General features: G+C 36.3%; 1 protein-coding gene across 3 annotated transcripts in view; it reads right to left on the minus strand.

Moving 5' to 3' along the window:
• Positions 1 to 464: 464 nt before the first annotated feature.
• The window catches only part of LOC129270070 (cytoglobin-1-like), a 79,089-nt gene continuing 54,082 nt past the window's right edge, over positions 465 to 25,471 (minus strand). The window contains exons 1-5 of one of the 3 annotated variants that reach the window (XM_054907485.2): positions 18,766 to 18,994; positions 16,734 to 16,807; positions 12,535 to 12,652; positions 7,825 to 8,053; positions 465 to 4,652 (exon numbers count right to left, since the gene is read on the minus strand). In XM_054907485.2, coding sequence (XP_054763460.2) covers positions 4,497 to 4,652; positions 7,825 to 8,053; positions 12,535 to 12,652; positions 16,734 to 16,807; positions 18,766 to 18,785 — 597 coding nt within the window. In that variant the 5' untranslated portion in view covers positions 18,786 to 18,994 and the 3' untranslated portion in view covers positions 465 to 4,496. Of the gene's footprint in view, positions 4,653 to 7,824; positions 8,054 to 12,534; positions 12,653 to 15,721; positions 15,904 to 16,733; positions 16,808 to 18,765; positions 18,995 to 25,471 lie in introns of those variants that run through there. The other 2 variants (XM_064105755.1, XM_054907486.2) reach the window with 2 other exon arrangements.

Raw genomic sequence — 25,471 nt, forward strand, 5'->3', positions numbered from 1 at the left:
CTGTCTTCAGTGATGAAACATTCGGCTTTTTGTTGAGATATAGAGAGCAACCATATATTTTTCCCAGATTGAGTAGCTTTGAGGATCTTTTCTGAGCCCTTTATTTCTCACACCCCCGTCCCACCTCTCTATCCCTCTTTCTCTTTCTACTCTTAACACACACTCTCTATTAGGTTCCTCTTTCATAACATAACAGCATGCAACATTACAAAGTTTCAATGCACTGCATAAATCTAGTAGTTGATGAAATGCATTAGGCAGCAAACTTGCCATAGGTCAAAGAAAGGTTTCGATGGAACCTTTTTATTTGAATTGCCTTCTCCGTCCTCTCTTTTCCTTCAAAGTAATATTTGAAGGTCCCACTCTCCTTGGTTTTTTTCAGTTGCATTGGAGCCCATATTAAAATGATCCTATTTTATCGTCCACTTAAACTCTCACAAACTACTTACGCAATCGAAAGAAAATAATAGAACTGTCTCTTTAATGATAATAAACATACTTGTATTTTGATAAAATTCACAAGTGAACTCACGTTTACAATGGCTCATGTACAATTAATAGTACCTAACTATAAGATATGACGTCATGATATCAGCAAACTTCACCAAATCGGCAAATCAACGAACATCGACAAAGATGGTAGAAAATTGAGACTGTACATAATATGGTGTTGTATTTTACAAAATGTACAAGAATGTACACAAATTCTACGGACAATAAAAGAAAGTGGCGCCTTACTGGACTAAATCGGATTATGATATACATGTAACTCGTTATTATTTTACGAAGCATGAATTTCCCCTCTCCTTGTTTCAGTCTCGGCAATTTCGAACATTATTTAAAATTATATTCTACAATTTTCAGTTTAATATTCTTCAATCCTGTTTTAATATTATGCACCGGACATGAACCAAAAGCAAATTAATAATACATATTGTCTCTCTGATGTTTAATCATAATTAGACACAATCATGTCATATTATCAACTTAATTAAGTAATAATGTAAATATAACATTCTATATTCATATCATGCCACGTTTATCACCTTGTGTGTATGTGTGTTTTGGTTGATTGTTTTGTTTTATTTTGTTCTTGTTGTTTCGTTGATATTTCATAGTTATTTGTTACTAGTCATTTTCATCTTTATTCTATCAGTCAGAAAGATACAACATTCGATTTCTTACTCGAACCGCGAAATATCTGGATACGATACTTCTATTATTTTAATTCAAAAATGGTACAACACTTTCCGTGTTTGTCTAATGCCTGAAAACATTCATATACATGTATCACAATTGATCATAAAAATAACAACGTAAACGATGTATGTAAAATGTGTTTAAATCTATATTTCATATATTTTATACAATTACTCACTTCATAACATAATTAACAAGTCACAATTGAAAGAAATATACACAATACACACAGAAAAGGTAATCGAAAAGAATAATTCTCCTTGCTTAATGATAATACTAATGATGATAATAATAATAATAATAATAAGGTGACAATTAATTAAGACATAACCAAAGAGAACACAAAGAACTAAAAAGACACAACACGCAATATCAAATAAGTATTTATGGTAATATTTCAAACTTTGATGGTAACGATCGAAACTCTAAAGCGAAAGGTTTCTTGGAACGTATCTTGAGTACAATGAAGAATTATCAAAATCATTTTGTAACTAATAAATACATCATTTCACCTGAACAATAACTGTCCGGTTTACAAACACGTGCTATCAATATCTTGAAAGAAATATTCTTGGATTAATCTCATAGAGAATATATATAGTTACATAATTATCCGAGTATTATGATCTTAGTCGGTTAGTAAAGTTTACAGCAACCTAAATAAAGAAAAAAAAACGTGAGTGCTTGTGAGTATGATCAGAGAAACTTGATGATGAGGTTTTATATACTCAGATTGCAGGGCCTGCTTGCGAGAGCAATGCTCTTCTAAAGATTGGTAGTAACCAGGTAGGATTTTTTTTTTTTTTTGGGGGGGGGCACCAGGATAATTGTTTTAACATTCCCATCCAATGTATTATTTTGCCATAGAGTTGGTATAAGTCGTGAAAACGCGAAGACATCTCAATGCTACCGAGTTGATTGAATAATGCTTCATAACTTTTTTTCTGTGATGAAGGAAGGTGTCCTTGTGACACCACAATATGACATCTGCAACACTTGATAATCATCTTCAAAGCAATCAAAATATATTCATAACGCTATATTTAGAGTGCGCTGGTTATATTATTGCCCGGGGCCAGGGATATAACGAGGGCTATTGCCTGGAAATGATACCAACATAGTAACAGCCATGGAATGATGACATAGCTCGACGTGGGAAAGTACTTCTGCAGGTGTACATCATGAAAATAGCTTGACAGGCTTTCTTCAGGAATAGATTCATTAACTTCATGTTTGTAAGCGCCCTTGAGGCGACTTCTATATAGTTAGTCTAGTTCTAGGGATTCCGGGCTATATGTTCGTCGTTGCACGAACCACATAAACGTCAAACCACGTGGCTAGGTGATACTGCTTTCACCTCCTCTTATTTTTCTCGTATGTCCGGAAAATATAGAATTTACTGATTTTTGCCACCGGGAGGCCTAGAATGATTATGTTCCATGAATCGCGCTATACGGATAATAAAGAGAGTCCAGAATGAGAATATTGCGATGCGACAGGCATTCGGAGGGTAATCTTATGACGTCATCATCATAATATTCGAAGTAGAAAAAGATGAGAAATTAATTTCGTTTTCTAAAATTGATTTAAATAGCTGTCATCCTGGTTCCTATAAATGTAATATATTATCATGCAACTTTGTAGAAATGTGATTTCCGTCAAATTTGGTTGCAGAAATTAAGTTGGTCATCGTCACCCTATAGGTGAGGCAACCGGGTGGAGCGGGACCGCCATGGCTATTAATACTAAAACACAATAATGACGAGAGATACGCTTAACCCTTTCATCCATGTTAATTGTTGACTATAGTCGTTTGAACCCTGGATCCACTTTTTAAGCTCCAGAGTTGAATATACAATTACCATGATTTTAAGTCTATAGATTTGCAACTCTTAACGATCAGGACGAACTCGCCTTGCTAACAACTATCTGTGTATGACGTGAAGAATGTCTGGACAGAATGAATGTCATTAGGTGGTGTCCTCGGGAGGCCTAGATCTTGATTTTAAGTTCTTCACCGTATGTTCCCGCGTCATAACATTTAAAAAGGAATCGTTCATCTTCGCCAAACCACTCCATATCAATTAGTTTACGGGGTAATCGGCCGCTCAGCTACGCGGTCTTGAAAGGAGACGGATGACCGGCATGTGGATGCGTGCATCCTGACAAGCCTTGGAAAAGGAGACGTATGGTCACCAACCAATCCATGCATCATTCTGTGCGGTCACCAGAAGAGAAGAAGTGAGCATCACGTGGATGCATGTATCCATCTACGTAGTCTTGAAGAATAGCAGGTTTGACTTCTCATCCAGGGCAATTACTCTCGCATCAATAACATGTACTAGCATCGTGATACAAAATGTTTCATAAAAACCCACTTATACCGAACCGCAAAATAGGCATTACATTACCTTTAAATACATCCAAAGAATAGCAAAAAATGCCACTTTAATTCAATAAATGATATTACGATGATAATAAAAAGAACTTCCTTGAGGAGAATGAGATAATAAATGATATCTTTTTCAGATTTTACAGCAAACTGAAGTGAAATGTATGCTCACATTTATATACCTAGATTTTTTTACTACTTTCAGAAGAAATTTTGTAATTTAAACTTTTAAAAATATTACGCCTGCAATTAATTGTTTTATCGGGACCACCATACTGCCGTACTTTGGAAAAAGGAAGCAAGTTATAAAAATATCATTTATTGTAATAAGTGTTCGCCATTTACATAGGCATCAATGCAATTTTACAGCATATTTTCTTCAATATCTTTCCATAGAAGAATCATTTCTTTCCCAAATTTTGCCTGAACGTGCAACATACAAAGGGTGTTTCAGAAACAACAATAACTCAAATTTGACTAATGTGTCACTTGCTTCCTTTTGCCAAAATAGGGCAGCATAGACGTCGCTTATAGTCCCATCTCTACAGCTCTTTCCACTGACAGTTTTCTTTTACAAGAAAAGCAGAATACATTTCAGTGGGGGAAAAATCCTGCTCCAACTTAGAGATTCGCCTTGGCTACGATATCATCATAATGATAATTGACTTTACCATGTGAGCTATGAACCTATTTTCGAAAAGAAAAGCGTCCAATATATAGATATTTAATATACAGCCATATGATGTATTTATAGTAAATAATTATACAAACCACTTCATATTGTAAAAATCATCCTTTACTCTCAGAATATATCACAAGTGAAAAATTGATACGAGTTATGTACAAATCCATATGCGGTCACTATATAGTCAAAGATAAAGTTCGTTTTTATTTTATATCGGGACTAGTTGTCGTCATGTGATGGTTCCAACAATTCCATTTCTTCCAACATTACTTTACACATGTATGAGTAATAAATGAGCCATGCCTCTTTCGTCTTCTGTGTGAACTTATCTCCCAGACTTTCACTCAGAGCCTCGATTATTACTCCTCCAAGGTCCTGCAAGGGAAGGGGATGGAGAGATGGAGAGAAGAGAGAGAATTTTCGATCAAATTGCTAAGGCAACCATCAACACTACAAACAACGCAGCAACAGCAACAACATTACCCCAGCGTCACGGCCAAGCGTTCTGACAAAATGATGCGAGGGATGCTACAATAAAACACACAATGGCTTGCCCTCCAACCTTATTCTGCCTAGTTCTCACAACAATAGCAACATGGACTGCAACGGGGACGGATTTGAGAACACAGTAAAATTGAAAATGCCTCGTCAAATGACAACGAACAGCTGGGAGGTCTTTGTCGACATTTGGTGAACCCCAAACAGCAGTTTCGTCCTTATTTTCGGAGCTGACGAAAATTTGCAAATTATGTCGTTTGTCAAGAGTCCCGGGGGGCGTTTCATGAAAGGACTTGTCGGACATTTTATCCGACAAGTACCAGTTTATCCGACAGTTACCATAGGAACAGTGCCTCTCAGCCAATCAGAATCAAGGAAAGATGTCAGATCTGACAACTTGTCGGATGAAAATATTGATGAAACGCTCCCCAGGACGAAACTGCTGTTTTGATTCACCAATTTTCGACAAAGACTTTCTGGTTGTGCTTTGTCATGTAGGGCATCTGACAATACTTTTTCTATGTTCTTGAATCCGTCGTTTGTCATGGATGTGAAAGCTGTCTAATATAACACACAATGGTTTGCTCTGCAACTTCCTTTTTAGTTCTCGCACCAATGGCAACATCACAACAACAACAACATCAATGACCAAAATCATAGCAATGTCAAAGACCATTTTTACACTGTACTCACACACACCAGGGGTCCTTCTCATAAAGGACTTGCAACTGTTGTAACTTTGCCATTATGGCAACTACCATGAAAACCTTGATTCTGATTGGCTGCTGACCCCTGTTACCATGGTAGCTGCCATTATGCCAAAGTTACAACAGTTGCAAGTCCTTTATGAAACGGTCCCCTGGAATGATCATGGAGATCTAGATGAAAGGAAGATTAAATCTAATGATTCTAATTACAAGAATTATTAGAGAGTTGCGACCTAGCAAGGAATTACTTCTTTCAGTTGAAAATCTTACGTTTGTGACAGATATTAATATACTATCAAGAACATCATTTCATATTTTACCATTTCCCTTTCATATCCTTTCTTTTTTCATGTTTATATTTTTCATTCGGTCGTGACATTTTTATATATACAGTGCGTCCCAAAAAAAACTATACACTTTTGAAATGGCTGCCAAATAAAAAACGTAGCACTTTGGGGAAAAAGACTTACGTATATGGAAAGCCAATAAAGTCAACTTTCAAATGACACCAAAAAGCTGGAAAACTATTCATGCTTGAGTGAGCACTGCCCACTGAAACAAAGGGTATGAAAATTAGGGTGGGCTGGAATTAGCCTTCCAATTTATGTCTGTTTTTGAGAGGCAAATCCTTTCGAACTTGCAAAGTTAAGAGTCGTTGTGATAAATTAATGATCAACCGTGACCAGTTTTGGTTGCTTAAGCAAATTTTATAAATTATTAAATTGAACTTTAATGCAGGAGTGAACACAAATTACACTTTTTGGGCAGCATTTCAACTTTATCATTTGGATCTCTTTTTGGGCACTTTCAACTTTATCATTTGGATCTCTTTTTGGGCAGCATTTCAACTTCAACTATCATGTGGATTTCAGCAATGTGTTCATGGGAATCGGGAGAATGGGGGGTGAGATAGGACTTAACTGGGAGAAGTAGGTTGATGGAATAAGGGTCAACAGAACATTCAGCCCCCACCCCCTACCTCTTTCCCGCCCTCCCCTCCTGTTGAGAGACTGATGGCTATTGATATGTACGTGTGAAGTCCAGAGCAGAATGTTGATTTCAAGATTAATTCTGAATTGGGGCATCAACTTTTTCCTATCAATCATTTAATCAACAATTTATCAGTAAATCAACTTATTCAATGTGCAATGTGATCAATCAAACATTCAGTTTTTTTTCAATAAATTATTTCATTAATCATCATAATCATTAAATTTCTTGGTAATCATTCAATTAAAAAATGACCATCAGCCACCGGTCACTTGGCAGTTAAGTTTTGAATAGGCTACAATCCAGGAAGTGAGACAGAGAGGGGGGGGGCTGGGAAATGGAGGTGGAGAGGGGAGGGTACATATGACTTTTAATTTGTAAAAGGACAAAAAGAAGAGGAATGCCCTTTTAACCAAGTCTTAGCATATCTCGGCCTCTTGCTTGTAACAGGTACCATCACATTACTCTGACTCTCGCGAACACACTTCTGAGGTCCACAAGATGAATATGCTACACTAAAATTACAATTCCTGTTCACTCGTGCATTAAATTTCAATTTAGTAACTCGTGAAATTTGCCTAAGAAACCAAAACTTATCTCATTCATTCATTTAGCTTAGCAAGTTCCAAAGGACTAACCACTCAAAAAAACTGTAAGGCTAGTTCCTGCCCAGCCTAGCCGAGCTTAGTCTCTCAGGAGGAGAGAAGCAGGGGGGGGGGGTTGAGATGGAAAGAGGGGTTGCTTAATGTTCTGTTGACCTTTATCCCATCAACGTACTTCACCTACCTAAGTCATATTACCCCCTCTTCTCCTGACTGTCATGAACACATTGTTGAGATCCACATGATAAAGACAAAATGGTGCACTAAAAATTGCAATTCATGATCACTCATGCATTAAATTTCAATTTAATAACGCATTAAATTTTCACAAACAACAAACTGATCACAACTGACTTTAATTCACCAAATAACCCTCAACTTTGCAAGTACCAAACAAAAAAACCTGAAAGAAATTGGAAGGCTAATTCCGGCCCACCCTAATTTTCATACCCTTTGTTTCAGTGGGCAGTGCTCGCTCAAGCATGAATAGTTTTCCAGCTTTTTGGTGTCATTTGAGAGTTGACTTTATTGGCTTTCCATACCTTTAAGTCTTTTCCCCCAAAGTGCTACATTATTTATTTGGCAGCCATTTCAAAAGTGTATAGTTTTTTTTGGGACGCACTGTATATTTATTTATTTTTCTTGAAGGGGGGGGGGGGTCAAGTGCCGCCCCCGATGGCCCCATCTGTACTACAGTGAATTCACAATTTCACTATTCTTCTGTTCCTCCGCATGTCGATCATAACTTACCTCAAAGTAATGAGGAGGCATTCTCAGTTTGTAGTGTGTGATAGAAGTATTTCGTAGCAGTTCATCTAGGATGTCAGGTTGATCAATGTACTCTACAATGGACGTAAATGCTGCCATCACCCTGGTCGCGTGTGCTTTCATCTTCTTGTTCCGCGCCAGCTCCTCCATATCTGTGAAGTCTTTGAGTTTGTCAAACATTTGTTGGGATGACGGGAAGGCTTTGAATAATCTGATGAAGAAAAGAAAGAACACAGTAACCCAAAATGTGATATATTTATAATCAATGATGATCGATCGTTTGAAAGATGGTCTTAATTAGGGTGGGTGCGTTAATGGGCCGAACCAGAGGAGTGTTTCATAAACAGTTTGTCGGACAAGTTGTCTGATCTGACAAACTTTTCTTGATTTTGATTGGCTGAGAAGCACTGTTACCATGGTAACTATCGGATGAATTAGACTTAGTCGGATAAAACGTCAGACAAGTCCTTTCATGGAATGCTTCATTGGAGAAGGCAGACATGTACACAGTCAGGACGTCATTAGAGCGTCTTATTCTTGTGGTAACAGTAGGCTACATACCACCGTATTGTGTATTGTCGTACAGGGCTCCGTCTTACAAAGAATCGCAATTGATCCGTTCAATCACAACTACGGAAAGCCAGCAACCTCAACATCTAAAATGCATGTTTGTTCAAGAAAAAATCTAGATATGGGCTATTCCACGGTTACTCACGTTACATTTGGAGACACCTTGACTCATACTTGGAGCTGTAACTCCATTATTATTGATAGGAACTAAACATCTCCTTATCACAACAAAGTACACAGTCTGACTATCCTTTGTACAAAAACAAAACTTGGGAAATTTTATTATGCTCCTGGCAAATCTTTGGAATGTGTCGGTTACTCACGTTACATGATTTGGACATGCATAAAATGAAAAGTCGACATAAGTGAAAAGTCTCCTCATACAAGGCTTTTATGAAAGTTGATTATATCCATTTCAAAGAAGTATATTAGGGAGACAAACTTTGTATATAATTAAAAAAATAAAGAACACATGGTTTTTACTTGGGGTGCAGATTATATGGTTACTCACGTTACGGTTACTCACGTTACATTTTGTCCATGTATAGTTAACAACACAAATGTCATTAAAAATTCAATGTGTGTAAAATTCATTACTAGGAACATCAAAAAGAGATTTTATACAAAAAAATTGGAACAATTGGAGCTTTATTAGGAAGTAAGAGGGAAAAATATTATTTTGCTTACTAATTATGCATAAATTAGCATAATTGCTTAATACCAATTTGCATGAAATAAATTACTGTATAGTATTGTAGATTATGTCCAAGACAACCTGCGTGCAAATTTTTGGCGTGATCGTGCAGCCAATGGCCAAGATCTCAAGGGGGGCCTGGGAGGCCCCATCCACCCCCCCCCCCCCGGTCCATATTAACTCCCAAAATACCCCAGCCTAGATAGGGTTACAGGTAAGGACATTCAATGTGTTGTTCGAACACTCTTTAAAGTTTGGTTAATCGAAACCAAGTCTTACTAATGCACTCTCGCATTGTGAATACTTCTACTAATATTCAATTTTTTGTGTGATTGTATGACCACTGATATTTTGATGAACAAAGAGTCACATCAAAGAGGTGTACCCTCATTTTGCTTTTAATTAATCAAAAATAACTTCACAACTCACCATGAGACTTAAAACTTGACATCCCACAGAAAATGTTACCTAACTGCATAATTTTTACTGGTTACTCACATTACATGATGGTTACTCACGTTACAGTTTTTCTTCATCATTTTTATAAAAAATTGTACTTTTTAATGATTTTGATAGTCATCACTGTGTCAAAGATTGTTTGAAGGAAGAGAATTTAGAATCCCACCAATTAACTGTGAAGAATTTTTCTCTCAGAAAACAAAGTCAGTTTTTTCGGTTACTCACGTTACATCACCTGACCAGGTTGCAATATTCATTTTTGAATGAGTACTACAAATTTACTTGAAAAGCTGTTGTGTATTTTAGGTAATTTGACTCTTCTAAACTTCAGAAATATATAAAGTGGTATGTTGTTGCAATAACAAAATGGTAATAAGGCATATTTCATTTTTCACTATTTTTCTTGTATTTTGGTACAGAATGGAAGACACAACTTTTTACCATTTTTTTCCAAAGTATAGATATGAAAATAAACTTTTTATGTTTTGTTCCTGAAACTATCATGTATGAAGGACTTAAAGTATTAAAAAATTCAAGAAAATATTGAATTTGAATTTTTAAGCTCATGTCAACCAACCTGTGGAATTGCCCATATGATGAATAATCATGCATTCATTGTTGTCTTGACAATTTGCTGTGCCCCTCTTTGTTAACAGAAGAAAATTGTGCAACTTTCTCGTCATAGAACAAAAATTATGACATTGCTAGATTTCCATATTGTTGAGGTTGAGGTCTTACTCTTTGTAAGGCGGGGCCCGGGGGAGCGTTTCATCAATATTTTCATCCGACAAGTTGTCAGATCTGACATCTTTCCATGATTTTGATTGGCAGAGAGGCACTGTTCCTATGGTAACTGTCGGATAAAACGGGACTTGTCGGATAAAACGTCCGACAAGTCCTTTCATGAAACGCTCACCTGGTCTCGTCTAGTTCTGTGACAAACACCTTATAAATTACAATTGTCATCATGATCATTCGGACCTCAACAGCCAATTAAAATTATCGTTTTTCTTGTATAGAAACCAAATGGATCATCATAATTAACTCTTAAACAACGACAGGGTCCACCATCACCCCGATTCAAGGTCTTTTCCTCTGATATTGTGCCGGCCATTTTAATGAGACATAAAAGGTGACGAATGACTGATAAAATGGAAGAAAAGCTTTGATGTACTGCCTACTTTCAAGCTTACGGAGACAACACCACATTATATGTTGCACTAATTAAGAGCTATTATATTCATATTTATTCATTCATAGATATAGTATACCCATCCCAATACACATCACCAAATCGAACTCGTATATTCTCGGAAATGTGTTGTAATTGAAAAAGAAATATTCAGGAATCGTATATTGCTGAGAATCTGACCTGACAATGTCGAAGGATTGTGACTGGTGTGACGGATCGCCCTTTAAAACAAGTCCATTGTCATCGCTATAATTTAAAATTCCCTAGGGTGTTGTGCCAATAAAAGGTAATGACTGAAATACAGAATGATTCGTGCTTTTGATTGTAATCAGAAGTACCACGGGAAAACTGCGGGCATATCTGACGAATAGATGCATTTCAAAGCTGACCTAGTGGACGGGGCCAGAATTTTTGTCAACATGTGTAAATGGGGATACAGAAAATTAAACACGCATCAGTTTGTAGTACAGTAATAACTTTTTACAATCATGGCAATGATCCAACCAAATTTCGTATGATAATTCTGATCATCATGATTATTGTTGATTACAGATTGACCTGATAAAGGTCAAGCCACTTTAAGTTGAGGACCCGCGATCCGAGCTGGAAAAGAAAAACTCGAGTAATCGGTGGCCGGCTATTCGTCGATTTTTTTTTTCAAGATGATCTACTATTCTTTTTCATCGTATCTGAAAAAACGGAAATGACGGTGATTCAAATTTTTATTTATTTTGAGATCCTGTTACAATAGTTGCAGAATTCAAACGCATATTCCTATCGAAGGACGAATAGGAATAAGATATTTAAGATATCAAATAAGCAATTTACATACAAGACTGCAATGAAAATTTCGAAATATTGAAAGGATACTAGTGTAGGCCTAGATCTTTTTGTCTAGACATCATTTTCTTCTGATGTCGAAAATGAAGAAAACGGAAGAAAATTGAATTTAATACAACAACATCTTCTTCAATAAAATGCATCACACAATGATGCTGATGCAGATTATACTGCCGCTTTGGGGTCCAAACTGTTATTAGTGTTCAGTGTAACATTGTTATTTAATCATGTGTTTAATAATTGTTAAAATAAATTGAATTGATTTATTATGCATTTTGAATGGAAAGGATATTGGCTCCTCATCCATAACACGTTACTTCACCTGGGTTGAGTGCAGCTCAATATTTTTTTAAAGCTGATTATCTTTGTGGCATGGGAAACCATAATTCTCAGATTGAAATATTGATGTCAGAACAATATTAATCTGACGATGAAAACCATGTAAGTATATGTGTGAACTTACAATCTACCATGAAAGTATATGTGTGAACTTACAGTCTATCAATTGATCTATAGTTGATTGATTCAGTCTACATGAATGTCCTGCAAGCACGAAAGGCATTGCTGAAACATGGCCCTTTGGGAATTTTCACTCAGCGATCGTACGGGTGATTAAGGGACAGAATAAATGTTTCCAAATTTGCCTTTCATGACAAAGAACAATATAGAAGTCTTTGTCACAAATTGGTGCATCAAAACAGCAATTTAGTCCTTCTAGACAAAAGACATACTGCATTTGCAATTTCTTGTCAGTTCTGAACCTTTGGGGTAAAAATGTTTTTCCATTTCACTAATTTGTGACAAAGACTTCTTAGCTTTTGTTTGACATTTGACAATGCATCTACTGTGTTCTTGAATCGGTCGTGCGTGGAAGCGCAATCTCCTTATTTTTAATTATCCAATCGGTTGAACCGTTGAAAGAACCGATGAAACTTACTTGATGAAGATAAGCACCCCGATCCTGAGTTTGTCTTCTTGGACGTACGACCATGACTTCTTAATCAGTGTTTTCTGCTGCCTGGTAAGTCCTGTCGTCTCGTCAATTTCGTCATCATCTAACGAATAAAGAATTGATACATATTTATCAGAAAGCTCATTTTGTGGCTTGCATTGGTTGCGATTGACAAAATTAATCATTAGATTGACCGAATTATGATGATTGCTTATGGATAGCCATATTACATGGATGAGTTGTTAACTGATCGATTCACTAACTGATTGATTGATTGATTGTGATTGATTGATTGATTGATTAATTGATTGTGATTGATTGATTGAATTATTGATTGATTTATTGATTGTGATTGATTGAATTATTGATTGATAAATTGATTGATTGATTTATGAATGCAAAAATGGGCACATTATTCTGATTGATGGATGGATGTCGTAAATTGATGGATTCAATAATTGCTAAATTGATTGCCTGGGATAGCTTGACTTGTTGTGAAAATTGATTGATTGATTGATGGGTTGATTGCTAGGTTGGTTGATTAGTTAACTGATTGATTGAAAAGTCGCTTGATTTGCTGATTGATTGACTGATGAATGGATTGATTGATAAAATGATTGATCGATTGAAATATGCTAAAAATAGAGGTATTCACAAATTAGGATAATGATTGTTAAACTGATTAAAACGACGGATTCCTTGATATCTTGTTATTGATTTATTGAGTAAATTGATCAAAATGTCGAGTGAGTACATAATACACCAACTTTGAATTTTTATCTTGAAAAATCATAGAAAAAATTATCGTTATAAATATGACGATGATTCTTGTATAGTTCAGATTTCCATGATAAACTTTTTATATCCATATCCACATTCCATATATTATAAAGTCTTGCGTTTTCGAGTGTAGGCCCTTACAGAATAGGACTTGAACTTTGCACAGGTCTTGTGGAGTGAAAACACGCTACTTTCGCAAACACTATTTATCTATATCGTAAATACATTTATATACCTCACCTTCAGTTTTTCAATGCTCGATACTTTTCAAATTTCATCCTATTTCCGGTAACCTATTTTCCTTGAGGGTTCTTTATTATACACGTTGTAGTATCTTTTTACATTTTCATTCATTTTCAGTTTAAAAATGATTTCAATCATCTACGGTATGAACAAATGATCACCATTCATTTGTGAAGGTGATGGGCAAACTATCCTTTTAAGCTGGATGCAGCTTTTTTTATGATGCAAAGCTGAAAAAATACACTATCAGTTACAGAGGAAAATGATTTGAAGCTCAAGCCGATCCCGACAAAAGTGGATTTAAATAGACATAGAAAAGTCAACGAGCCTAACGCTGAGATATTAATTAAATCGTATGTAAAATAAACAAGTTTTGATAAAGACATGCCAAACGTGCAGGGAAGATTCAAACTATTTTTAACATTCTAATGAGAGAGAAAATCTAAATATTTCATATCGAATACAAAAGAAATAGTGAGTAAGTGATGTCATCGGCTCCATCATTTTTCGTGTTTCTATACAAAAAATGTGTATATTAGCTCTTTTGTGAAATCAAGCGAAACTTTTGCATTTCACAAATTCTTATCTTTGCATCCGATTTTGATGGAATTATTATCATGATCATTGCTCTGCTTGTTTGGTTTTTCTCTTTTATTAAAAAAATTGTATTTCCTGACCTTTAAAGAACTAAAATCCTACTCCTGAAAGACATGAATTATCTCTATATCACACATAGAATGGTTTCGCAGAGAATGTAAATTACATCAGATTGTATTGAGATATCAATAAATCCATATAAGGAATAACCCAAAATATTACCCCCCAAACAAAAAAGGAGTAGAAAAGAAGTAATCACCCATAAACGACTACGCCCTGTGAAACTGTATTCTATTATCATGATTATTATCCCCAAACTGTCTGGTATCTACATCAAGAGTGAACAGCAAACATTTCTTTTGGATATCATGGCTGATTAGACGACTTGGGGGCAATTTCAATTTATAAATTTATTCCTGTAAATGCACAAAGCCATCTGGAATATCTGCAGGGTCAAAGTTAATCTTTATTTGCTTGACAGCTTTTGCTCTCTAAAAATAAAAATGATAGAATTGTGATCGACTATAATATCGGAAGAACAAACGCTAGATTCTACACAGGATTTTCTAAAGATTCTTTTCAATAATCAGTAAATCACCAAAGTGAAGGGAAATATCACAACTTTGACCAGTGGTGTAATGAGCCAAAACAGATTAAGGCGGCCAAACGTGGCAAATATTTCGGCCTTTTTATACAAAATATGATTTTGTGACATATTTTGAAATAACATATGCAGGTTGAAATACAATATATCAACCTTTTAATTTGTCTTTTTATCTCTCATTCCATTTTATATTCTTGGTAGAGGAACTATTGGAGGTCAATGGCCCCACGCACGCCCCCATTTGTATCATTTTGCAGAAAAAACCCTCCGACGCGACAATCTATATTGCCAGTTTACTGCTTCGACATTCTATTTGGATAATCTCGACCTTCACCCCTTTTCAATCAAAAAGTATTTTTTTAAATATCTATCAATTAAATCGATCGAGACGGCATTGGAGATCAATAGTGAAACTATACATGCATAGCGGCAGGGTAAAAATAGAGTGAAAATAAAAGCCCCTATGGCTCATTTGTTCTTTTTAGACCTACTAATATCACAATGATGATGGCATTTGTCGGCAAAAGCTGAAAATCTCAAAACGCATTCAAAATCATAACCATGGACATCTCACGTATGGGTGTATCCAGCGATTACAATATTACAATGATCTCAAGCCAAAACAAATTTATTCTTTAAAACACAATCACAACCAAGACAATGAATACGCATATGCAATAATATAGATACGACTTGGATGATCAGTTTCCACCTGTCATAAAATGGAGCAAGAATAAAAGGGAATCAAAAGACCTTATTATTTTCAGAAAAGCTTGTACGACTCTAGAGGACCCAATATCTCATTATAAGCAGAAGATATCACAAAGCTTAAATGTCCGCGTGTGGTCTTTACTAATCCACACAATAACTTCCAAAACATATTAATCCATTATTGATCACGTATTGATTACAGAATGAACACCGATGAATGGAGAAAAAAATTCTTACCATGATTGTTAATTATGGTATCCATATTACAATAAAATGACGGCTCATAACTGAGTCGCTGGCAAAGATATGTGACAGAGGTAGATAGTAAATGGCCAAACTGCCCAAGCAGGGTGATATACAATACTATCGACCAGGAGGGAGTTTGTATACCATGTATATACCACAGGCCTTGTTAATGTGTTTATTCTCGGAGATATGCATCGTCTTTAAAGCGATGGCATACTCAGATAAGACAATTGAAAGAGCATCAACAATAGAGATAATATTGCGTTCTTCTGCACTAATGATGGTACAACGCTATATATGCTCGATAAGACCAGGTAATAGAAATTATTTTACATAATTTACAAAAAGCTGTGGATTAGATACAATCATGACAATGGTAAAGATTATTGGTTAACGGATATGAATACAGGAAAATTACACCGAAAGTGATTTATCATACATATTTCATCCCAATGTATATATATCTTAAGCCTTATCGTTCCCACAAACTATATTTTTATATATAAAATTTCTGACATTTATATATATTTGACAAGAACTTGTATGAATATAGACCTATATATGATAATTTCTTTTTCTAAATAAGACTACCAGGATGCGTTGACAAAATGAAATATGACACAGCATTGTTTGCAGTGTTATTTTTATTTTTTGGGGGGTGCTTTGATACGGACCCCTTACATTGCAGTGGATTTTCGTATTCAGCCTTTACCCTTTTTCTATTTGGAGCACCTGCACTTGTTTAGTCTCGTGTCCAATAAACAAATATTAGTGAACTTTGCTATTTACATTTATATCGTAAACTCTTATTATGAAGAAAACATGTTATTTTAAAAACTCCTTTTGTCCAACAAACTATTCGAGATTTAACCCTCTCTATACCGATGCAGACCCCCAGGTCAAAATACCATACCATAAGGCATGACTTCATTCAAAATGTATATATAAAAACATGGTATAGTCCCCCATCCTGGATGTTTGATACTCTTTAATTTCGACTCACCGCTTGAAAGAAAACTGCCGAAAAACGATGTTATGGTGACCCATGCTTGCTTGAAAATATTCCCACCAGGTAAACTGCAGGTGAAATATGAAATGATATGAATATGTAAGTTTTATCACTAAAAACAAGCAAACAAACAAGCAAAAAAGGAACATTTACAAGCATAGTGATCATTAACTGGCAAAGAACTTCATCAAGGTAGGAGTAAAATAGAAGAAAACAAATAATTTATATACATGTATAGAATAAAGAGATATACCAAATCACTGAATATAACTGGTCTTATCCTAATCCCCTTTCACTACAAGAAGATTTAAAAAAAAAAGATTTTTTTTTTAATGCGGGACGTACATGAGCAAAGGATCTCCTTTCCACCCCATCCCATTTTAAACTTAAAGTTGGGGGTATTCCGTGATCATCCGCTAATTTTTAAACCTATTTTTACACTGTAAAAACGCTGTTTAAAAAAATACGCATGTTGTTTAAGGCCGTCACTCTAACAACTTTTGTTTCTACTTTGAACAACTTGTATAAAATTTCAAATAAATTTTCAAAAACTTTTAAATCGGCTGTTTGGGAAAAAAATAAACGATTTAAAAAAGTTTTAACATAAAGCCCGGTGCACACTATGCGATTCGTTACGACCAAAATTTCAAAGAAATGGCAATAATATTTGATATGGACATGTAAACTAATACAATCTTAGCGATCAGAGTTCAGAATAGTGGAGGACCACTGAAATCGAAATTCAGTCTAGTTCGAGCCTCCCTGTAGGAATAAAGTAAATTCAAGTCCAAATCGTAATGACGTCATCATCGGCTGCGACGTGAAGCCGATTTGTACTTCACCCCGACCACAGGGCTTGCCGCAAAGTAAAATTATGATTTTATGATTCCTATCATTATGCCGAAATTCAAATAAACTAATATTACTTCTAGGAACTTTCATATCTACTGCAAAATGCGATTTATTAAAGAATCGAGTCGCATCGGATCTCATAGTGTGCGCTGGGCTAAATGACGGGCTTAAACAACGTGCTTAAAATTTCAAACAGCTTTTTTACAGTGTAGTTTGTTTTTAGTGGGTTGGCCCGTTTTCTACATTTTTAATTTCAGGGCCCCGTTGCGTAAAATTACTATTATGGTAACTTTGCTATCCAATGATGATGATATCTTGAATGAAATCTTTGATTTTGATTGGCTGTTGGACCATGTTACCATGGTAGTTACCATAATTGTAACTTTTATGCAACAGGCCCCATGATGGTCTTCCCTTTTTACTAGCTGTTTACACGGCTCCATCTAGTTTGAACATTTTCTCATTTGAATGCATTCAGCCGAAATATTCCTTTTCAAACGAATTTCTATAATTTTCGTGCGAATAATTTTTCGCGCTGGCATGTGCTTTGGAAGCGTTATTTTGAGGGAATCGTAAAATTCCCACACACTCACATTTAACACACACACATGGTGTATGTATAATTTTAAAACGAAGGTTACACCGATATCATTAACACAATTGCAATTTCGATGAACATTTATAATACTGATATGAGGAAATGGTAATAATATGGGAACATTATTATGTAATCTAGCTAGAAAACACGCCAGTGCTACATACCACTACGACATGACTAGTCGATGGTATATTTCTACTCTAAGACATCAAACTGAGGCTCTCTTTAAAAGAAACAGCGTTGGGTATCACAAAATCCAAGTTACATAAGTTTACTTATCGTATCAAATTAATCTATTAATTTTCATTGATTTCTGAAACTTTTTCATGAACAAAGTAACAAGGAAAATGCAGTAAAAAGAGTACGTAAAAATATTTGGCAAGCAAAGCAATGAACAAAGTTGTATTTTCTATGACATATCGATTAAAAAACGTTGCAGGAGTTGCCGTTTAGCTTGACTGCGTGGCAACCCTAGGTATAAACAGCAATTTGGTCATTGTCTTATCAGAACCTTTTATCTTTATAAGGGGAATTAAATAAATGAAAACAAAAATGATGATTTAAAAAATCGCTTACTCGTCAGCAGACTGTGCCATTATGCTTCTATTCCAGAGAGAGAGTAACCGTGTAACACTGTCAAGTATATTCTTTCGAAAGTCTATAATAACGTACCAAAGTACAATATCACGATGACACTTGGTGGTCACGTGACACCTACTGGAGTGTGACTGTGTTAAATAATGGTTTCCATCAAGACATCAAGAGTTGGACACCCCTCCCTTATACCTCCCGTCTCGTCCAAGTAAAATAACCACCCCAAAAATTAAATATTTACTTCCATATTTCCATTATCATCGCGTCTTTAAACCAAACAAAGGTCCATTTCATCCCGGGGCAATATAAATACCCCACCTATCCTATTGTCTTGTTCTGCCATAAAACATGACAAAAGGGGAGTTTTGCGTCAGTAACTATGTATTGCTCTTGTTCAATCAATGCAGATAATCAGAAGATCAGTGGGAAAATAACAATTTTTGCACGTGCACCAACGAGGCTGGGAAATATAAATATTTTTGGTAAAAGGTCACTGCATTGAATTTCATGAAATCACCCAAATCTGTTTACAAATTGGTTCTGAAATAAGAACTTGATAATGCCTCTTTAATCACGATAAAGAGAGAAACTAGGCTCGAAAAGGTTTTGATTTTATTCAAAACGAGTCTGACCTAGTTATTAAAACTATTTCCATGGTGACTGTAACTAATAATGCATGATAGGGTTGGAGATTAATTCGTTATCTATTTTTTTTTGGGGGGGTGGGGTTGCCACTTGCTTCCTGAATAACCTTGATTGAAATAGTACAAACGAGCAGAGAGGGCGAGTATAGGAATGTAAACTTGAATTAAAGAAATTGCTCTACGCATTATGATATGGTTGGATATTCGATCTCTCGTGTTGTCAAATTTATTTGCTTTCCGAATCAATCTGCATCTACCATCTTGTTAATGCTATTCTATATATACATGTATATCAATAGACATGATAGAGATAATTGTACTAGTGAGGACAAATACAATATATTGGTATATAGACGTCTTATGTTTCGTCATAAAATACGCCAAATGCGTATCATGTACTTTCGATCAGTGATATTTCAGAATTGTTTTTTTCTGAAATCTACTTGCATCCACCGTCTTCCATTCCTTTCCACTCCCCCCCCCCTCTCCTTCGACACTTCCATGTTCTCATGTTGTTTCACACCTTTGATCTACACCCGATAACTATCAGATATCCAGCTCACCAACATTCTTTATGATCTTGACACGAATTCAAATATATACTCAATGATGAATTCTATATTTGCTAATCATGTATTCTCATAATCATAATTCAGTACTGATCATAATTGACCAAAGTTCGATGCATAATTGATAGCTAACATTATTCATTTTACTGTACAATACGCTGTTCATTCGCATGATAAAACATTTGAAGAAGAGACCAATCCCATCATCATGATCATCGAAGAAAAATGTATTAATTGAAATCAATTTAATGTTCATGACTAATTGACTATTCTGTAAAAACGCTGTTAAAAATGTTAAGCAACGCTGTTTAACCCGTCACTCTAACAACTATTGTTTAAACTTTAGACAATTTGTTTTAAAAAAGTTTAAACAATTATTGTTTAAACGTTTAAGCAATAGTTGTTAGAGTGACGGGCTTATTAAGTGTTGCTTAACAGCGTTTTTACAGCGTATGAACTGAAACACACCCTCACCCATCTATCGGTCCTATAATTTAGAAAATCGTTTTCAATATGCAGAACTTTCGTCATTCTAAAGCAGGGTAACTACAAGAAATGTCGTCTGCACTATGGTGTTTAACAAAAATGACAAGGATGTGTTGATTTGTCGAACGACTTGTGGAATATTTTTACATCATGAAATGTTTAAATAAAAAACCAAATCCATGCTATCTAACCACGCATTTGTAGAGATGTTTTTAAAGATATACTTGGGAGCCTTAGCTCGTGTAACGAAAGAAATAGCTACGCTTTTGCAAAACTGAAACGAGAAATAGACAAAATGGCAACATCGCTATCAAAATGAAGACTGCAAAAAAATAAAATAATAATGGATATAAGACCATCAGCCTTGTTAGGTTACATTACATATATAATCAATTGTAATTTTCCTGATATTTAATATGTATATATATATATATATATATATATATGCACTTATATGCACTTTATTTTTTTTCGAAAACTTTAAAATACTTTTGCACACGCACGGCGAAATTGGTATTAGTAAAACGTCACTGTTGTCTTGTATATCCATATTTGTATTGAAGCGATGAAATGTGTACTATTGGTGAACGTGCTATTTGGTCGATATGAAATGGCATCGTTTGAATACATTGCGACAAACTTTACAATCGTTAAAATCATTAACCGTATTATTGGGTAAACAAAACTGAACTACGTGTGGTTCCGCACAAGCCTTGCCCTTAACACCCTATTAAGTTTTTTGGCCTAGTAATTATCTTCGAAACAATTTTGACTAGAAACTTTATTGATTTTTTTAACTATACTCTAAAAACACTGAGTAAAATTTTGGGTAGAAAGGGAACATGCATGCTTGCTGGGTATTTTTTTTTACCCCATATTGGGCTCTTCAACGCAAAGTTGCGTAAAATTTACAAAATATCTTTTTACCCAACCAACGTGCTTGTTCCCATTTTACCCAATATTTTTTTTAGAGTGTAGTAATGTTGCCATGCATTGATTTGTTTTCTCTGTAATTATACCTTTGTAGTACTGCATGCAATTTATTAGTTCGTGACCTGAAAGTCATTTATTAGTTCCCTTTTACTGCGTATACACATATTATGTTCCTTTGTTTGATAGTTGATATTGAGTAACGTGATGACCAAAAAAAATGCAGCAACGCACTATTTAATAAAAACGATGATCGTTATCATCTTGTGTAATGAAATCTGAAAAAAATGAAACATGCTAAAGCAATCAAGTAAGTGCTCTCTTTTGTTTATTTTTTTATTTCTGTAATCAAGTTATGTGTCTTTTCATTTTCATTTTTTCTCCCACCTTTTCCCCTTCACACACACCCTCACATCCCCATTCACACCACACCCTCACACCCCAATACACACCCTCACACCCCAATACACACCCACACCCCAATACACACCCATGCGCTCACACTCCATACACACCCACACGCTCGCACTCCCATACTCACCCACACACTCACACCCCCATACACACCCACGCGCTCACAAGTCCATACACACCACACGCTCACACACCCTCTCACACCTCCATACACACCACACGCTCACACACCCTCTCACACCCCCATACTCACCCACACGCTCACAGCCCCATACACACCTACACACTCACACCCCAATACACACCCACACGCTCACACCCCCACACACACCCACACCCTCATACACACCCTCACACCCATACACACCCACTTACTCACCTATCCTCACGCACACACATTCCTCTCCCCTCTCTCTCCCTCTTTTGTATTCCCGTTATTTTATTCACATATCCCTTACAGAAAGAATGTGTATACTTAGATGAGTCAATATTTGATCATCTAGATTATTTACCCATCATTGATGGGAAGTTCATTCTCTCATTGGAAGTAGGAATCCCATTGCATAGGGTCTATGTATATCTCTCCACATGCCAAAGCTCCAAGGTCAAGTAGCTTCGTATTCACCTGCAGGGTGCTACAATGGGTGATTTCAAGTTCAGTGTTGACCTTTTGGTGTTGATGTTAGGTCATTTTTTTACACGAGTATAACACCAAACATTAAAATGAAGATGGTCCTGAAAAGTCACTTACTAGTTGTTGAGGCGCGATAGCTCAGTCGGTAGAGCGGGGGTTTCGGATTCCGGTGACCCGGGTTCGATTCCCAAGTGGTGCGCTAGTGCCCTTTGGTAAGGCATTTATCCTCATTACCAGGTCCCTCGGAGAGGACCTTAAGCCGTTGGTCCCCTGGTTGCTTGTTCACAGGCATTCGTGCTTATTTAGCAGTCAGGTAAAAAACCTCGATATATAAGAGGTGTCAATTATGTGATCTGGTTCAGTTTTACAAACTGAGAATAGGTTTTGGAGCTAGGGGAAGCAATCCAAATTGTGCTTCCAACACCTACACCAACGCTAACACCGGACTTGAAATCACTCAATTGATCATGAGGTCAATGATTCGAATGTCACGTGACCTCGTTTGACCCAGTACATATCCAGGGACCATTGAAGAAAAATTGAGTTCGGGACTTTGATATCAAACGCAAGTTTAAAATGAAGGCTTCTGAATGATTCAAATTCAATATGCATTAGAGGCTTGTGAATACAGTCACACCAACTAAGCAAACTCCAAAGCAGGGAAGACAATTCATGTTTCGGATGGGGAGGGGCATAGGTTAAAAAAAGTTCTGCGCTCCCAATATTATAATATAAAATTGTGCGCGTCTAATAATTGAAAAATGTGTATGTTTGATAGTAGGCCTACTTTGCATGCCAAGTTTAATCCAGTGCTTCCCAATGCTTTTTAAAACATATATTTGCATTGCACATTGTATTTTCTTTTAATTGTCAATATTTCGGGACAAATCTGAGTCCCCCCCCCCCATATTTTAATCGGGGGTGGCTATCGCCCCTGCCTACCAATGAATTGACGCCCCTGTTCCAGACTGACAAATGAATGCCATTCGAAATCAAATAAATTTGATCGGTTTGATGCTGTTCTGGTGGTTTGACTGTAACATTCGGGGAAATGATTACTAGCGTGTAATCAGAAGATTTCTATAAAAAACTGTGAATTTTGTTCTATGATGGCGCTATTTCAAACTGACTGGGTTTAGTGACACACCTGTTTTCTTCGAGTAGGGGCATACGCAGGGGCAGCGGAGCGAAGTTGAAAGTGGGGGGGGGGGCACAGGGAAAAAAGGGCACCTTTTCTTTTGAAAAGGGCATTATCTTAAAACAAAGAAAAAAATGACTTATCCACAGTGGCGTTATGGGGTAACAATTTTGAGGGGGCTAGATATTTCGTAAATTCATAAGAAGCTGCGAGCGAAATGACATCTTTATAACGAAAATCCAATTTTGGGATATATTTTATTTCACCCTTCTCTCTTTCCTTTTCTCTCTTTATTCTTGGTCGTGAAAAATTTTGGGAGGGGGCAAGAGCCCCCCATCTGTACGCCTCTGCCTATCTACCCCACTAGCATGACTCGTGAAGCTTAAGGCACGTAGGATTATCCTTACAAGTTTTGTAGTAACATATAAAAATGAGAATATTGTTTTCTTGTTTCAGAGGCACTCGTTAACACGTAAATGGGTACTTCTCATGTGAAAGGGGCACAGAACGCGTTCGTTTGGGGCATTTTCCTTGGGTAAAAAGAGTGGACTGATACTAGATGGGGCACTAATAGAAGAAGGCAAAGGGACATTTGCTCACACATAAAACGGGTCCTTCTCAAGGGACACAGAACACGTTCGTCAGGGGCACTGATTTGAGAAAGGGCACTTACAAGAAGGCAATTAAGGTGGCACTTGCTCACACATAAAACGGGTCCTTCTCAGGTGAAAGGGGCACAGTACACGTTCGTGAGGGGGCATTTTTCTTGCGTAAGAAAGGTCACTTTTCAGTGCTTCAAAAAGTGGGGCACTGTGTCCCCAGCGCCCCCCCCCAGGATCGCCGCCCCCGGGCATACGTCTCCTTAGACATGTTAGAAACAAGAATGTTTGATCGAAGGAGGGCGTAATATTTCAACCAGTCCAAAGTTTAAAATTCGAGATGTATTTATCGAGAGCATCTTAACAAAAGTTATAATCCATTTCTGAAGCTTGTCGATTGTCTTCAAATATTCCAATATTTTTAATGGACATTCTATATCGGCCGTTTTGATATATTTTTCTTCATCAAGTCAACCCCTCACTGTGACAAAAAAATGTCGAACAACAAATCATGACAATGGTGCATCACGCAAACAGCGGGAAATATTTGCATGAAACATTAACGTCACGTGAAATAAAAACATTTTTCGTCAAGAAGCAAAAACTTTAAGATAATACGACCCCGGACTTTGTCGAGCAGCCTACCCCAATCCGATAATGGGGATTGAATTATGGTCTTGGGGAACCTTAACTTGTTCGTGTTTAGCTTGGAATGTAAGATGTCTTGACTCCATGCGGAGAAACAATTAGATTTTCTTCTGATCGTCTGCATGTGTGTACCGCCAGGGTTCTCGATACAGGTTGTTTTTTAAATGGCAACCAGGTTCAAGGTTTTACTCTTGATGCTTTAACAAAGAAGTCAGGTGTGTTATCATTTTTCACTTTCAATTTACCTACCAGACAAGAGTTAAAGGTTATAAGAAGCTTTTGCCCCTCCCTGCCGCTTCACACCCCTTTAATGTTTTTACTCTCTCTATCTTCCTCGCATTCTCCCTTCTACTACTATATACCTCTACCTCGCTCTCATCCTACAGTCATGTCCTACCATAAGCGATGATCCAGGGGATGTTAAGGGAGACATGCCCCTTTCCGTCGATTTTTTTTTTGCTGTGGAGATCATTTCCCCTTTAAATTAACTTATTTATATAAAAAAATCCTTAAAATACGAAGTCAAAAGGCAAAATTTAGAACGAATTCCTTCGATCTTATTAACCACGAGTCTATTTTGGTGGCAACTCGTTGACCTTGTCCATGTTTTGTCTCGAAAATATTCG

Source organism: Lytechinus pictus, chromosome 10, assembly GCF_037042905.1.
Source record: "Lytechinus pictus isolate F3 Inbred chromosome 10, Lp3.0, whole genome shotgun sequence".
Taxonomy (NCBI): Eukaryota; Metazoa; Echinodermata; class Echinoidea; order Temnopleuroida; family Toxopneustidae; genus Lytechinus; species Lytechinus pictus.